The sequence below is a fragment of the Oryzias latipes genome, chromosome 11, assembly GCF_002234675.1.
Source record: "Oryzias latipes chromosome 11, ASM223467v1".
Lineage (NCBI taxonomy): Eukaryota > Metazoa > Chordata > Actinopteri > Beloniformes > Adrianichthyidae > Oryzias > Oryzias latipes.
In genome coordinates, this window is record NC_019869.2 from 5,360,690 (window position 1) to 5,378,461 (window position 17,772).

The 17,772-nt window shown below is 39.2% G+C and overlaps 2 protein-coding genes across 3 annotated transcripts in view; both read right to left on the reverse strand.

Annotated features, from left to right (window-relative positions):
- Positions 1–359, reverse strand: part of med30 (mediator complex subunit 30) — a 52,390-nt gene extending 52,031 nt beyond the window's left edge. The window contains exon 1 of the mRNA XM_004073754.4: positions 231–359. The gene's annotated coding sequence lies outside the window, so the exon portion shown is untranslated. The remainder of the gene's footprint in view (positions 1–230) is intronic.
- Positions 360–7,168: 6,809 nt separating this feature from the next.
- Positions 7,169–17,555, reverse strand: slc30a8 (solute carrier family 30 member 8). 2 transcript variants are annotated; one of them, XM_011480716.3, is made up of 10 exons: positions 17,460–17,555; positions 17,076–17,155; positions 14,660–14,814; positions 13,879–14,025; positions 11,370–11,523; positions 11,119–11,273; positions 10,920–11,032; positions 8,829–8,934; positions 8,579–8,713; positions 8,110–8,299 (listed from the first exon to the last, which is right to left on the reverse strand). In XM_011480716.3, exons 2-10 carry the CDS (start codon positions 17,135–17,137, stop codon positions 8,154–8,156), a joined length of 1,173 nt encoding a protein of 390 aa, XP_011479018.1. In that variant the 5' UTR covers positions 17,138–17,155; positions 17,460–17,555; the 3' UTR covers positions 8,110–8,153. The 2 variants fall into 2 exon arrangements, with proteins under 2 accessions (XP_004073803.1, XP_011479018.1); XM_004073755.4 differs by having other exon boundaries at positions 7,169–8,299; positions 17,076–17,541.
- Positions 17,556–17,772: the final 217 nt, after the last annotated feature.

Sequence of the window (17,772 nt, forward strand, 5' to 3'; positions counted from 1 at the left end):
AGCGAGTCTATGTAAAATCCTGGACCACATGTCACAAACATGTTTGGCTAAGTAAAGTTGAATAGCTCACATGTTTAGACGAGATCTTAGCTAAAGTAAAGACACGTCAGTTCAGACTTTCTCTGCATTTGTTTTTGGTATTGTTTACATTCGTACAGTGACTTCCGGATTAGCGTTAGAATTAATTGTCCACGATTATAAACAGATTATTAGACGACGTTAATAACTACCTGTGTTGTGTTATTTCTTTTTATCTTTTGTTGACATGTGAAGTCCCGAGGTCCTCAGCTCAGCTGCTTCCCAGCAGGTCCCCCTGCTCTTGCTGCTACTTCAAGTATCGCGAGAACACGGTAATCTCGACATAGAGACTAGGGGAAGGAAATGACAGACGGCATCTATTTTTTTCTATATTGTTAAAGCGAATTAATCATGATTACTCAGTTACTAAAAAAAAAAGTTTTTTTTATCTTTGTTTGTAAGATTTATATTATTCAACAAAGTATCTTTACAGTCTAAGAGTGTGATTTAAAAAGATTAAGACACTTTTTTTGCTTTAAAAAGATAAACAGTAACAGACAAACTAAAAATAGTTTTTTTCTGTACTGTAAATCTAAAATTATTTTTGAAGTTGTTTCAATCAAAAGTATACAAACTAATATATATGGCCCAGGTCTCAAGACTGAATCTGAATTTCCATTTGTCTACTTTTTACATTTGTAATCCAGTTTCATGTTGTTGTTTTTTTGTTTGTTTAATGTCAAAATCAAAATTCTGAATATATTAGATACCTATTTTTGTTGTTGCTGTTTTTGTTTGTTTTTATAAAGCTGGTTTTAACATGTCAAACAAATAGACATTTCTTACGTTTATGTCATGAAAAAATGTCAGTGATTCATAAAGTTTTTTAGTCGTCATTTTTTAAAGAGACAAAACTTCTCAGTCTTAATAATCCAAACTGGAATAGAACATTTTTTATTATTAAACATGCAGAACTACACGTTTTAAATCTTTAGTAAAAAACAAAACAAATTCCAGTTAAAATGTAAATATAGTAAGTTAAATAAATATAGATAGATAGATAGATAGATAGATAGATAGATAGATAGATAGATAGATAGATAGATAGATAGATAGATAGATAGATAGATAGATAGATAGATAGATAGATAGATAGATAGATAGATAGATAGATAGATAGATAGATAGATAGATAGACAGACAGGCAGGCAGGCAGGCAGGCAGGCAGGCAGGCAGGCAGGCAGGCAGGCAGGCAGGCAGGCAGGCAGGCAGGCAGGCAGACAGACAGACAGACAGACAGACAGACAGACAGACAGACAGACAGACAGACAGACAGACAGACAGACAGACAGACAGACAGACAGACAGACAGACAGACAGACAGACAGACAGATAGACAGATAGATAGATAGATAGATAGATAGATAGATAGATAGATAGATAGATAGATAGATAGATAGATAGATAGATAGATATAGAGAGAGGGAGAGAGAGAGACCAGGGCTCCCCAACTTTACTCTTCCTTCTGGACCTGTCAGCTGCCGTGGTATATCATTGCCACGGTAATCACATCTCACAAACAGGACAGAATATGTGGCTCTGGGGACTGCTAAATGTCACACACACACAGTCACCTGCGGAGTGCCTCAAGGCTCTGTTCTTGGACCTTCACTATTTACCACCTACATATCTCCACTCAGACAAATCATCCAAAATGGATTCCACTCCCACCCTAACTTCTTCTGCCCTCCAGGCATGTTTCCAGGAGATAGAGACGTGGATGGCTGAAAACTCTCTCCCATTCAACAGCAACAAGACTAAAGCCATATTAATCGGTACACCTCACCAGATCAAAACATCCTCCATCAAAGGCATTGTGGTTTCTGGTCACAACATTCCACTCTCTTAAATCTTGGTGTCAAAATCGATTCTAATCTAACATTTGATCATCACATACGTCACCTCTCCAAAGTGTCTGTTTTCCATCTCAAAAACATTGCCAAGCTCCGCCCCTCACTCACCCAGTCTGATGCAGAAAAACTGATCCATGCATTTATCTCCTTGTTGGGATTCCTGGCAGGAGCCTGGAAAAGCTTCAGCACATCCAAAATTGCGCTGCTAGGGTCCTGACAAGGAGATGCAAATTTGACCACATCATTCCTGTTCTTCAGTCACTTCACTGGTTACCCATTCATTCCAGAATTCACTACAAACTCTGTCTCCTCACCTACCAATGCGTCCATGGAACTGCCCCTGCCTACTTTAGTAAGCTCCTTTCCCTGCATGCAACGTCACGACTCCTCCGCTCAAATTTTACACATTGCCTTCATCAACCAAGGATCAGGTTAACCACAATGGGAGACAGAGCCTTTCAGGCTGCTGCCCCTCGACTCTGGAAAAATCTTCCGGAATCCCTCATAGCCCCATTATTATTATCATTGTTGTTATTATTAATATTAATATGATTATCATATGCTAACATTAATGGATAAGAGTAATCAAAATAATATGTTTCACAAAAGCAAAGCATTTTGCAAGAAGATTAAATACATTTACTAAACTAACATTGAATATTCAGCTCATAGAAGTACGGTGTGTAGGTTCACCCAATGTTCTTGTATTTCCATAAACTAAAAGTAAAAATTCAGAGAACAGAACTACAAAACTGATCTACCATGTCGAAAAATAAAGACTCCAACAGTGGCTGGGCTGGCCTGAAAACAGCATGTTTGGGCACAGCTACCTCATTCATTCAGGTACTTTTGTCCAACTGTGATGTTAATCATTACGGAAGCTCTGAGCTGCCACTGCGAAAAATATTTTTTGGAACAGCTTCTCGTAATAACGAGAAAGTATCTCGTTATAACGTGATAAGTTTCTCGTTATTACGAGAAGCTGTTCCAAAATATATTTTTCGCAGTGGCAGCTCAGAGCTTCCGTAAATCATCACCTATGAAGCTTTTTGCATTTAAAAAACATTTCTGTTCTACAACAATCTGCAATTTTTGTTAAAAAATACACTCTAGTACATCTGCCTTGAAAGCTGTTTTTTTTTTTTTTGTTTGTTTGTTTTTTTATCAAACTTGATGAATGTTACTGTGGTGTCCCCTCAGGTGAGTGAAGAGGGTAAGTTCATAATCATCATTCCATTTCATTTTTTCAAAGTTGTTAATGTCGTTTCTATCTTATGTTGCTGATATTTATTCAGTTTCTCCGTGCCAACATTAATAAACTCACGTAAAGTCCGGATCAAAAACCTTTTTGCCTTAGGTTCTGTAATTAATTTTACGAAGACTTAATTTGTTCTTAAATTGATTGAGCAATGGGCAGAACAGTGTTCCCTCGTTTAGTGCAGGAAAAATAATCCACGATTGGTGAAATCTGCAAAGGAGGATGTTTTAAAGTCCCACTCCGATCATCTTTTGATCGATTCTCAAAGTGTTCCCAGTGGTCTTTTAATTATGATTATGCTGTTTTTAGCCCCAAAAAAACAAAAACCCCAAACTAACTCCAATAAAAAGAGAGCTATCCAGCCGTACAGATTAATTGACAAAGGCTGGATCCAATCAGGATGCAGTATCATAATGTGCTGTTTAATAAAAAAGAAGAAAAACACATGCTGAAAAAATGTGCGGAACTGCGAGACTTAGAAAGGAGAACCGCTATATAATGAGAGATAGCAATAAAACTGAGAAAGGTAATATGGGTCTTCTTTTTTTTGTTCTTCGGATTTGTTTCTTCTTCATGATCTGATTTCTTTTACTGAGCAGCGGAAAGACTAATCCACATTCAGCCAAGCAAAGGTCACAATCCCTCTAAGCACAACATGCAGACCTGAAGGTCTGCATGTTGTGCATGTATGACCTACTGGATGTCAAATCTCTGCATAGATCCGAAAAAAAACACACCACTTGTGTCTTTTTTGTATTTTTTTATTTAGCTTTTTGGTCATTATTGTTTATAATGAAACTTGCTCCGAAAGCAGCTTAACAGCCCACAGTTGGGATATATGAAAGAATTTTGATGTGAAAGACTAAAAGAGTTTTCATCAATTGCTATTTATCGTTTGATTTTGATGCTGTTGGTGTGTGTGTATGTGTACATGTACAGTACCATGCACGTGTGCTAAACTCCTCACGGATCCTAAACAACTCTGGAGCTCATCTATCATACAGGATCAACGTGAGAGAAACAGCAGCGTGCATTGATTAGCTGGTTGCCAGCTGATGGAAAATGTATTGATTTCAACGTGTTGCTGTGATCGACCCGAGCTGAGACTAAATGAACATCAGAGGCCTTCATTCATCACACGGCGGCGCTTTCAGACGCCACAGCCCACCTTTGTTTGATGGGATGGCGGAGAACAATCTGAAGGGATATAAAAATAAACAAAGACGAACATGAAATGAGAGCTGTTGGCGTGTGCAGTTCACACGTGAACGCGGTCATGCTAAAGTAACGGGATGAGATCTATCTTTTTGTTTTAAATGTTGTTTGTCCCTCGTTTACCTTCGTGTTCAGTGAGGTTCTCATGGGAGCCACTTTAGGTTCTCCTTCCTTTATGTTTTGCACCATTGACTGTACTGTATATGAGAACTGGACTGAGTGACCCCTCCTCCCTGCCTGATCTAAACAGGAAGTGGCTTCAAGAAGTCAAAATCCCATAGACGTCTATTGAGAAATAAATAGCTATTGGTCAGAAGAACCAGACTTGCTCTGCGATGTTTTTTTTAACATGTTCTTGATTAATCTCTTTTTTTCTCATGATATTTTCCTGTAGTTCGAGTTATTCAAGTTATACACTGACCAATCAGAGGCCTAAATAAAATTCGGTGGAGCCATCTAAGACCCACGTCCAACGTTGAAAACATTTGCTGTCAGATTTGGCATAGCCCACTCTCAAGTGTTAGGGGTGTGGCCTTCCAACAAGCTCACACGTGATTGGTGAGAGTGGTTGCCATAGAAACATTGACTCAAACTGATTTGGGCCAATCACTGCTCATCGAGGATGTCTGGCTCCAACATGGCAGCCTCCATATCACGAAAAGAAATGGCAACTGAATCGACTTTATTTGGTAGGAAACAGAAGTAAACTATTTTCGATGGGTGACATCACACAATTACTCAGACCAGTTCTCATTTACACACTGCACTATAACGGGCATTCAACCTTTTATTGGAGTGTCCAAATATACAATTTGAAAATCGAATCAGTCTTTCAAGTTTTCATCATCAGAACGCAGCGAAGTCATCAATAGATTTTGTAAACTGCTCATATTTATTAGGGGTTTATTTTAGGAAATCGGGGATGTCACATTTGGCCATTAAAAAATGTAGCGAGCACGGTCCAAATTACATTAAAATCCAGGGATCTGGATAGTAATGCACCATAGACTCTTTTAGCTACCAAAATGAAGGATGGGCTAGTGTGGAATCCACAGACAACAGCTCCTGCAAAGGGCGCTGACCGAGCCCCCATTGTGATGAAACACCGCCCGTGTCATAGATAAGGGCTCAGGGATATCAAAAGAGAAAGGGATTATCTTTTCACCTAGTGCTGCTTTAATTGAATATGCACAGATCTGGTTCCTCCTCCTGGGAGGAGTTCAGACTGAGGGAGAAGGGAGAACAATGCAGTAGCATATGAAGTCCATTCAGCTTCTTGCAGCAAATTCACTTTCAGAAAATCGGGTTAGCGGTTCAGCTGAAGCCTCAGTCTGCTCTTCTGCAGGGCAGAAACAGTAGTTATGTTCCCCTCCGAGTTAGTGCATTTATTTACAAATGAAAGAAGTGCAACAGCTGTGTTCTAGGATAATCCAGTATCTTATTGTCATTCTATTTAATGTTGGAACGACTTTCTTCTCCCAATTCAACAAATTAAAGCCAAACAATTCAACCACAAGAAGATAAAGAAACACAAACATTTGTTGTTGGTGGTTTTAGTTTTATGATAATTATTTTAAAAAATGCAGTTAATATTTTTTATATCAACAGTCGTCATATTTAAAAAAATCTGAATAACTCTAAGCATGCTCTTGACCTCATGTTCTCTGTTGAATATGACGATTAAACTGCACTTTTTGTCGCTTGAATGGATCAAAATACCACTTTTGGGGCACTGTTGAAAAAAACAGTGTCAAGAAAAGGTCTGTACACGCCAAAAAAATAAAAAAAGAAATATTGAAGGGTTAATTATCTAGAAGGCCCTAGCTGCAGCATTAAGGACCTAAAACTCAAGCACGTTGAAAATATCTCCATGTCTGAAGGCCCAGATACTCCCCAAAGCCCTCAAACATGCCTTTTAAATAAGAGAGCGTGTTTGTTTTGGTGATGGTTGCCATGCAACGGGGCTGTTTCACACAAATACAGTTACTCTGCATGTTAAGACATACATCAGTCAGCATCTGCACTACAATCCCTAAAACATGGTGAAGGTTTAAGTCGTGCAGAAACCCCCCCCCCCAGCTCTGACCCATCGTGGCAAGGACACCTCCTGATATCTGGAGAAACCCAGAAGACCCTTCGAGGCTAAGAGGTGGCAGGTCGGTTTTCCCTGCAGCAGAAGGATTATTAGATTTGGATCTGTCGATTTTAGAGGCGGGGGTCAAATCCTTCCTGTGTTTACCTAGCAGCTCGGGAGAAAACTGGAGGTCGAGGCTGTCAGGGTCATGCAGGGTCACGTTACAATTAGCAAAGCATCAGACTGGGAAAAAAAACCATTGAAGCTGTTCTCCTCGGAATAGAATTAACAAAAGAATAAAAATAAATACATAATGTCGGGATAAATTAGAAAATTTTAACTTTCTGTGGTGTCATCAGTGAGGCAATGACGTCGTACCCCCCATCAGTATAGTTTTCATTCTAGGTTTGACGGGAAGGTTTCAAAAAGCTTTTAGTTCAGAAATCTTTGGATTAAAACAAACGTAAAAAGAGTTATGACGCATGATTGCAATTCCACTTGGAATAAATCCAGAACTTTGTATGTAGCATAGTGGAGGTTCGCCTATTTTTGATATTTTTCTTTTTGTTTTAATTTTGAATCTATAAACTTTAATTTTATCTCTACACATTTGACCATTTGTCATACTACATAAACACAGTTTCATTTACATTTTTATGATTTTTGCAGTAAAAACATGACAAAATTTACTACGGTACTTGTAATTGAGGGTTTTATTTGTTCAGTTTCTGGTGCATTGTGGAATCATCAAGTAATATAATGAAAATAGAACTAAAAAAGAAACATATCAAGCTTTAAAACCAGAAACTGTCAAAGGCAAAAATAAAGCTGCAAGGGGCATTGTCTGTTGGTTTATCTCCATAGCAACCATTTGACTTTTTGGCTGCCCGGGGTTGAACAACAGGTCTGTGGAATTTTTAGAAGAATCGGCAAAAGTGCATTTTTGGATTTCCTTGGAAACACACTTAATAGTTTTCTTTTTCCATATTGTGGAAAAAATGATAAAAGGTCCACTCCAGTGGACATCCCATAATAATTTTAGAATTTCCTTTATACCCCCAGCAAGTGTTTTGGTTTCATTAGTGGCTTTCGAAATATTTTTAAAGCACCAAAAGAGATTTTGTCCCATTCACATTTTTGGCAGTTTCTCCTGCTGTGAGGTCATCTATCTTTTTACAAAATCCTTGCCACCAGGTACTAGATGCTCACAAATGTTGGTGAGTTTTTGAGTATGTGGTGGGGCAAAATTTGTAAAGTAGGAAGAAAAAAAAACTCTTAAAGGTTCCTGACGACAAAGGGTCAACCAGAATTTAAATGACTATTTTTTCCATGGTTACACCACTTCCTGAGGTCCTTGTGAAACCTCTGTGGCACTTTTAGAGCAAACCATTTTAGAGATACACATCAGTTTTAGGAGGGGAAATAACCTTATTTATCACCAAATTTATATATACCGTAATGCATTAACAATATAACTTAATAAACAGCAAATGCAAAAAAACAAAAATAATAAAGAAGTAGTTAAGGAGGAGTAAAGTACTTTAAGGTTAAGTTTCACAGAATATGCACATTGCCAAATTAAACAATTAAAACATAGTGTCATCCTCCTCAAAAACAAAAAAAGCACCTTATTGTCATTTTTTGTCATGCTTTAATAAAAACTGCTGCGGGTTTTCTACTTCTTGGGGTTTTCACACAGCGAACATCCCGGTTTGAGGTCGGCTTGTCTCTCCATTTGAATTGTGACGGAGTGGAAGTTGTAGGAGGAGAAACAGGCCTGTGTCATCTCCCTCAGGACCATCTGGGCATCAGCGGAATCATCTGAGGAAAAACAGGAAGACGAGAGCTTCAGGCTAAATCAACTTTTTTAAGCTTTTAAGTGTTTTATAATGTTCAGTCCTCGCAAAAAAAAAAAAAAACCCCAAAAGTGGTATTTTGATCCATTCAAGCATCTCTGAGATCATTCCTCTAAAACCCTGCGGAGCATGAAAACCCACAAAAACTTTTAAAGCACTTTAAAGCGTTTATGTATACTTTTGGAAAATATCTGGAAAATGCGGTTATTTTCACAGACGACAAATCTACAGAATATTTTCTCACCTATAGCGACATGTGCTGAGAGCATCGCCTGGTTCATAGTCAGAGCCCAGATGTGAAGGTTGTGGACCGCCGTGACCCCCTTCACAGCCAGCAAACGGTCCCTCACTTCACTGTACTTCACCCCCGACGGCGTTCCTGAGCAGGAGATCAGCAAGACAAAGAAAGAAGCAGACGGGGGGGAAATCAGCAGAGCTTTGCAGAGATGAGGACGGGTTGTTTGAAGAGCTGGAGGAGCTAACGGGATCCTCACCTTCCATCAGAACCAGCAGGATGTCTCTCATGATGGTGAAGGTTGTGCACAAGACCAGAATGGAGAACAGGAATGTGCAGATGGGGTCAGCTATCTTGTATTCTGGCTGGAAGATTAAAAACAAATAAATGTCTAGATGACCAAATGTTTGGATTATTTCTGTCTTTTCTTAATAGTAGAACTGGAATAATAGTTATTTTAAGCGGAAAATAGAACTCCCCCTTACCGAAAGGTACTCCAGGTATACTTAGTCTATTCTAAAAGTGGCTAGTATACTTGTAGTTTATTTTTTGTATACTATATATTGTAAATGTTCAAATTTAGCCTGAAGAAGTATTAACTTATACTTCCTACACTACATGGTCTATAATAGACTTGCTATACTTATACTCAAGTGTACTTATTTGAAATAAAGAGTAGTACTTTTAGCTAAAGGCAGCTGTAAACGTACTAAAAAGCAGATTTGAACAGAAACTTCTGGATTTAGAACAAACTTCTCACTTATCAGAGCTAATAACAGAATCTTAAAATCAATCCGAAAGCAGACTGATTTCTAATTTGGTGTCATGTTCTCCATCTTTCTGGTCTTGGCACTACAATATTCACAATAGGCAGCACTTTTGTAGTAATCTCACTTTTAATGCTTTTATTGTGAAATTGCTGCATGAAATAGCACACCAGTTTTTCTGGAACGCGACACTGTTTCAAATTCAGATCAATATCTCATCATTCATGGATTGTTTAGAGTAAAAAAAAGAAAAAGAATTGCTGGGCTCTTATGAACATCTCATCAGACAGAAGCATTCAGAAACACGAGCAGTATTGTATGGGCTGCTTGTACCCGTCCCCACCCTCGCAGGCTGAGTGGTTTAATCTCCATAGCAACCATTTCGTCTTTTGGTCACCTGGGGGTGACGACAGATCTACGCAATTTTTAGAAGAATGTGCCAAAGTAAATTTTTGGATTTCCTTGGCAACGGAGGATTTTTGTTAAACTATGCACGCGTTCCTAAGATTTTCATACTATATGTCATATCAATTTATTCTGCTTGAGCCAATGATTGTTATGTTCAATTTTCACAACATTAAGACAAAAAAATGTACAAACAACAGGGAAAAGTCACTTTTGCAAGCTTGCCACACTTACATCAATCAAAATCTTCATACTTTCTGTCCAAAGCGTTTTCCCAGGTTGCTTACCAATGATGCTCTAGGAGTTAAAAGGCATAGATTGAAATCCCCAGGAGGAGTTTAAAGTTTAAGAAGGTAAATGGCGTATACTTATATAGCGCTTTCTACCTTCTTTTGAAGGACCAAAGTGGTTTACAGTCACAGTCCCATTCACCCAGTCACACACACATTCACACAGTGATGGCGGCTCCGCTGCTGAACACTGGGCGCCAACCTTCCACCAGAGGCAAGGTGGGGTTCAGTTTCTTGCCCAACACTTCAACACATGCAAGGCGGGAATCGAACCTGCAACCCTATGATCATGGGTCGACCGCCCTACCGCTGCACCACAGCCGCCCGTACTAAAGGGGAACATTTTAAATTCAAGATGGCAGCTTTGGAGCCCTTTGCAAGGTCAAAGGTCAGAAGTCAATGTCAAATGTTGAAATTAGAAGTTGTAGATTTTAAATGGTATTAGCGTGGCAAGTTCGCAAAAATGGCATTGTCTTGCTGTGGGCACATTTTTAACACATTGTGAAAATTTAAAACATGTATCCTTGGTTCAAGCTGAACAATATGACCAGAGTATATGTGGGCGTGGTTTTTTCTAAAACCTCTGTCGCTAAGGAAATCCCAAAATTTACTTTTGCAGATTCTTCTAAAAATTCCATAAACCTGCTGGTCATCCCCTGATGACCGAAAGATAAAATGGTTGCTATGGAGATAAAACCAACACAAAAGCCGCTTTTCTGAAGAAAGGGGAAGAGGGGGAGAGTGAGGGGTGTGTAGCAGGCGCTCAGCCAGTGAGGGCCAGTGCCTGTAGACTGCCAGTGGTTGGATTGTTTACTGTTTATTTCTCTGCATGAGTTCAGTTTCCTCAGAGTTCTTCGTTCTTATGTGAAAAAAGAGGAAAAATCTTACCCTAAAGAAGATGACAATGGCGCTGATGAGCACGCTAATGCTCTGGAGAAGGTCTCCAATCACGTGCACGAACGCTGCCCGCACACTTGCGTTGGCCTGCTGAGTCCTCCCACCTGTTGTGGGGAGAAAGTACACGCCCACAAGGGTGTGATGTCACCAGAGCGTTTTTATGCCAATGAAACGTGACGACTGAACGAACCGTGATCCGGCAGGCTCTGCTCCATGTCTATGAGCTCAGAGTGGACGCTGTTTGACATCTGCTTATTGGGTTTTCCATTCTCGTGGGAGTGTCCATGTGAGCCGAGCCCACCGTGGCTGTGACCATGGCCAGACTGGTGCAAGGTGACCGCCATGCTGACCATAAAAAAAAAAAAAAGGAGCAAACGTGTCAGAGCTTCCCTGCAAGCCCGCCGTCTTCTGATGGGTTTGCTGTAAAGAAGTTTTCCTCACATGATGTTGGCCACCACCGCACACCCAGAGGTTATGAGCATGATGCTGCCCTCGATGGTGAAGTCATCAGTCACCAGGCGCTCCACCGCCAGATACACCAACACTCCCGTGACCAGCCAGATGGTGAAGACAGACAACAGCGCCCCCAGGATCTCTGCACACATGAGAGCAGGAAAAGACCTCTGAGGGAAGTAAACCATTTTCCGTAAACAAATAAAGTCACAGCTCCAGAGATACTTCATTGTCATTGTGACATGTTATTTGCACTGCAAATTTTTCAGAAAATGTCCTTCAGTCTCATATTCAGAATGTAAAAAACACAAACAATATCCTCCTTATTAATTTAAGGCCAGTTTAACATACCACAAAGAACTCTGCTCTAATGCTAGTCCCCTAATTGCAAAACTAGTTCACTTTATTACACAACTAGTCAACTTGATTGCACATTTTCCGTTTCGGCAGCCCTTCTTGTGCATGTTTATGCCTGAGTGTGGTGATGGTTGTGGGATGGAAACCATTCTTTAGTCTGTGTGGTGATTTCTCTGAGCCTCCGTCCTGAAAGGAACAGTTCAAACAGAGTGTGTCCTGGGTGGGACAGGTCCCTAAGGGCCCTGTGTTGGCCCTTCGAGGCGAAAGGGGGGGCAGCCGATGATCTTCTGGGTCTGGTCTATGACATTTTTACAGTAACCTTTTATAACATCTGCAAAAGTAAGGTCAATGTATTGGTCAGAAGAATCATTCTGGCTCTGATACCTTTTTTCTAACATGCTCTAGATAATGCTTCTAAATGTAGGCGGAGCCTGCTGGCCTCCACATCCAACAATCAAAACAGATATATGGACGATGGACAGCAAAGTTTAGGAACACAGTTTATTAGATGGTAGAAATAACCTGTGTCCTGTAAAACAAAAATAAATAAATAATTACTGGGATGCAGCAGCAGCACATAACAGTCCTTCCAACAAGCTCACACCTGATTGATGAGTCTGGTTGCCATAGAAACAATGACTACAACAAACTCGGCCCGATCACTGCTTGCTGACGTCTGGCTCCAACATGGCAGCGTCCGTATCGTGAAAGGATAGCGGCTGAACTGACTTCAGTTGGAAGTAAACCAGTTTCTATGTCAAGGTGCCATTAGTGTGAAAGAAGGGAATGAACAGGGGGGGACTTAGCAGTTTGGGGGCCCCAGGCGAGCAACGATAAGGGCCCTCTGAAGCGGTTGTATTGTTGTAATTTTTTTTAATCCTTACTTATAGAGTAAAACATCCAATAACTTCGGTTTGAGACCTGTTTTGAGACAACGTCAATGTCAAGTATCCAAATGTTTTGATAAGAATTTAAAAACTGAAATTACATTTCAAGAAATGTATTTTATATTATATTAACTATTTTAATTTGGAAAAAGCATACGATTATTAAATGCACTGAATTTTTCAATCCCTCACAAATGACGATTGTCGGTCTTTTCTTTAATTTGTCAGGTTTTACTAAACAAGAGACAAAGTTTTTTTTTTTTTATTCTGTTTCGTGTTTTTCCTGTTCTATCTGTCTTTCAGTACTTTTGGAAGTTTGGCACCAAACGTCCTGCTTTGTCTTTGCCTTTTTTTTCACGCTGCTTCATTTGACCACACGTGGTTCCTCCTCATGTGAACACGTCCGTCTGAGCCCACAGTGGGAAGCAGAACCATTGGCAGCAGCTGTGAGAGCGGTCCTCACCTGCTGGAACGGACAGGTGGGAAATTCCCACAAAGCTAGCAGGAATTATCAGAGGAGTTTCCATGCAGGGCTGGAATCCATCCGACTTTCCACACTGAGTCCATCCAACAGCGTCCTCTTTTATGGAGATCCGCAGAAATATTCTGACAGTATTTGAACAGTTTGAATGGATTTGAATTAACAGACCAATCAGTTTCTCACTTCATAGGTGATTAGAGCTCCATGTGCCACAATAAAGATTTTATTTTAGAAAGAATCTGGGGGAATAAAAGTTCATAAAGGACCTGGAAAATACCAATTCTGTTTGGCTGTACTTAAATATTTGATAAGTAAAGATTTTAAAGGTTGTCTGGAAAATAATCAATTTGCTTCTGCAAAATGGCTTGAAATTACATCAATGACTTGTTTTGTTGGCCAAATATATACAGTATATATATATATATATATATATATATATATATATATATATATATATATATATATATATATATATATATATATATATATATATATAAAACGTTTATTTTTATAAACATGTTTTTAGGACAGAATAGAATAAATTAAAAGTCCCTCATTAGTCTGTCATTAAGAATATATGTATATACACACATGTATACATGAAGTATAAACAATATTTAAACATATGAACAGCTAAATAAAAAAGTAGTTAAGTAAAGCAAATATGTTTTAATTAATTCTTTATCTTTTTATAGGATAATAAATCTAGTTTTGAACCAGTTTAAGGAGGACCTGATAGAAGATAGTTAAAAGAGTTTCCTGAGGGTTTTACCTGCACGGTGCCAGCCAAAGCTGAGTTTCTGAGTCGCCGGCTTTGAGGAGAGCCAAAGAGAAAACAGGCTGATGAGGAAGCTGGTCAGGTCAGTCAGCAGGTGAGCGGCGTCCGTCATCACCGCCAGGCTTCCGGCCAGGTAACCACCTGCAGAAAGAAGGAGTCAGAAAGATTCCCGGTGAAGCTCAACTCCAAAAGTTCCAAGAGCAGGAAACACATTTCAGAAATGAAAGATCCACTCCGATCATCTTTTGATCTATTTTCAAAGCCCTCCCAGTGGGTTTTACTTTTTCTATGCTGATGATTCCGTTTTTAGTTTTTTGCAGAGCATTATTAGAAATTCAGCTCTGAGTTGTGGGCGGGACCATTGGAGGGCTGAGAGCTCTCTGTTCACACTCTCTCCTGCTAGCTTACAGCCCTTCACAACCCCAAGAATATTCTCTTTGAAAATGTGGGAGCAATCCAGCCGTACAGTTTACATCCAGTCTCCAGCGAAGACGAGGAAAACAAAGATCTATTTGTCTGCAGGTGGACGCATCAGAATGGAGCAGAGCAGGCAGCTTGTGGCCCCGCCTAGCGGCTATTAAACGATCTTTTTCAAACTGTGTTCTTTTTGTCTGCTCCTGATTCACAACAATTTGAATAGAGAAATACTCAGAAATGCAAATTCTCTTTTCAAATGTCCTCAATCATCCAAAAAACGCCACAAGAAGACGTTAACAACACCAAAAAAAAAAACAGTTTTCATCGGAGCGCATCTTTAGATGTGAAAGAAACGTACCGACGATCTCAGCCACCATGAAGACCAGGCAGATGACGGAAACCACATACAACCTCCTTTTGGCTACTTTCTTCTCCGTCTCTCGATCCTCCTGCGCCCGGCTGTTGTCATGGCAATGCTCGGCGCCTCCCTGCAGCCCCTCCAGGTTTGGCGGGCTGTGAACAAAAAGACCAAGGGGTCACACTGTTCCACCAGGAACCAGACAGCCTGCAAGAACCTCCAAACCGTTTTTCTAAACATCAGACTTCCTAATATTAGACTGTTTTGATGCTTTTATAATTCATTTATTTATTCTGAAGACTTTGAAAACTGATGAAAATAACACAGACAGTAAATGTATTAAATGCGAGTTAAATAAGTGTCTAGAATTGAGGCTGATTTAGAGGTTTTTACCACTTTTAGGTTTGACTTCTAGGACATTTTGAGCTCGGCAGCTTTTATTTTCTTTTTTTAAAGAGATAATTCTTTATAAATGATCATTTCCACTTTGGACACCAAAGGCAGCCATGTCAGACTGTCATTCATTTTTGTGCACGTCAAGAGGATCCTCTGCAGCATTCGACGGATCTCCCAAGCAAAGGAGGTAAAGGTTTCATAACGACGTCGCCGAGAAAGTGACAGCCAGAGAGGAGGCGGAGAGGCCCGGCTCTGCTGACATCTTATCAGAGACGTGAGACGTGGAAGCACGGAGATGAGATGATTGGATCCAGAGAGGAGCTCTGAGTGACAGGACGAGGACAGGAACGACGTGAGGGATCACCTCACTGGGCTTCTGCCAAACAAATATCTTCTAAACAACAAAGTGAAAGAGGTTTCATTCAAGATCATTCATAGGTTTTATCCAACAAATCAGTATAAGCAAAGGCTAAAAAGGGATATTGATAAAAACTGTTCTTTCTGTTCTCAGTCTGAGGAAACGTTGGTGCATATTTTTTGGACCTGCAAGTACACTGAAAAAATATGGGACAAATTAACAAACTTGATAAAAACTCAAATTTATCCACATTTTAATTTAACCTGGAAAAACATCTTATTTGGTTACATTAATCATGATAAGACATTTTTATCTCAATTTTATTTAATAAATTTTCTAATTTTATTAAACAAGTATTATATTCACAAATCTAAATTCAGCAATAAAGCTCCTAATTTTCTTGATTTATTAGCCCAAGTTAGATGTTACTTACATTCCATTTCTCCCAGTACAAACAAAAAAGCAATTAAAACGGATCACCTTGCTCAGCTGTATAATTTAGTGTAAGTTTATTTTTTTGCTTGTATATCCCCTGGCGTTTATTTTGAACTTTTGATGTACAGTTTATTGTTGCTTGTTTTCTTTTGCTGTATGTCACTTTTGTTCTGCATCAATAAAAAAAAAAAAAAAAAAAAAAAAAATCACCTCACTGCCAGCAAAATATCCAGATTTCCTCTAAGAAACTTTCCAGAAAAAAAAAAGGTTGAGCTTTGGCTTTGCAAATGTAAGGATTTATATTATTTTTTTTAATAAAATAAAATAAATATTTGACTACAAAAAATGCTGCTATTTTTTTTTTAGATTAATCTAGTTTTTAAATAGAAAAAGCATGAAATCCATGTGCAGACAAGAAATCCACTTTCATTTTAAATGTAATTTGATTTTTTGTCTTTGGAAAAAAAGTCATGATAATCGATTTTTTGTAAAATGTAAAGAAATTGGCAGCATGGACAAAAAAATATTGCAATAAAAATACAAATAAAAGTGTTTTTTTAATACATTTCATTAAAATCATTAATTGTAAACGATTTTACTTTAAAAAATAACGTTTTAAACGTTTTTTTTTAACCATGTGATAACCTCGCTGTGAAACAGACCCTCCTGCGCATAATAACAATAACAATAATAATGATTATTATTTGGTGGAGACCACCGTCCAAAAACATGCATCATGGGTAAATTGGTCACCCTAAATTGTCCCTGAATATAAGTGTGGGAGAAAAATGAATGAATGAATGAATGAATGAATGAATGAATGAATGAATGAATGAATGAATGACAGACATTTTAAAGCTATGCTTTACCCACGGGACCCAAAGGTGCCCCGCAGGGTGCACGCCCCCCTTCCTGAGAACTGCTGCGTAAAACTGAGCGTGTTTGCGCACAGCTGATCCTTTAGTCCCGTGTGGAAAAGCGGCAGGTCAAAGCAAAGGAAACCCAAATATTTATTTTCCCATCAACCTAGGAATAAATAAATAAAAATGGAAAATGTGAAGAAAATAAGCTTTTCTGGATGTCACTTTCCTTTTTTATGAACTTGTATTTATTTGTTTTTTTACATAAAAAAATAAATGTAGAAATAAAAATTTTCACTGTAATAGACTAATAAACATGCAAACAATCATAAAAATAATAAATGTATATGATAAAAATCAAGTTTACCTTCCAGGCAGAGTGTTGGAGCTCTGCGTTTCTGTCAACAGGGGCACTTTTTCCGGATTCATCTGTTTGAACAGGACAGTCTGGGGGGGAAAGAAAGTCAAACTTTACAGAATAAAGTTAAAATCAGCAGCTTGTGGCTTCCGTCCTGAAGGAGAAGCTCCTGGAAACTGTTGCTGCGCCTCCTGAGAGCCGCACAAGTTTGTTTCTCAGAAGCTGCGGGGCGCAAACAACTGAAGGTTTGATGCAGCCGTGTGACTACCGCGGTTTGCACCGTGTGCAAACCACAGGCGCAAATGCAAAACGACGTGCGGTCATGGCGCACCGAGCTGCTGCGCCAAGAGCGCAAAAAGTTCGGATAAAACAGCGGAAAGAAAGGAAACTAACGAAAAGTGGTTTTGACGTTCTGATGTGTCAATCAGCTGTTGATGAAACGCTTCAGTTCTCCACCAGCCGGAACTCGCAGACCCGCCCACTTTCCCTTCAGCAGCCGGCACTGGACGGTTATCCAACAGTCTGGAAGGGCCGTGTGCGCAAAGCCTGAGTTGGAGCTCTGCGTCAAGATGTGTTTTCCTGCATTCCAAAGGTTGTTGCTCTAGGGGAGTTCAAGTTTAGCCATAAAGGGCAAGAGTTGCATCCCTATAAATATTATGCAGATACCGGTATTTGTTGATTTTAAAAAAGAGTTAAACGTAGTTCC

Bases quoted from the DNA above. Each gene is read 5' to 3' on its own strand.
- slc30a8 (XM_004073755.4), bottom strand. From the start codon at position 17,137: ATGAATCCGGAAAAAGTGCCCCTGTTGACAGAAACGCAGAGCTCCAAC. The intron at 14,026-14,659 runs GTACGTTTCTTT...TTCTTTCTGCAG, and splicing joins CATGGTGGCTGAGATCGTCG to GTGGTTACCTGGCCGGAAGC. The intron at 11,274-11,369 runs GTGAGGAAAACT...TTTTATGGTCAG, and splicing joins GCGGTGGTGGCCAACATCAT to CATGGCGGTCACCTTGCACC.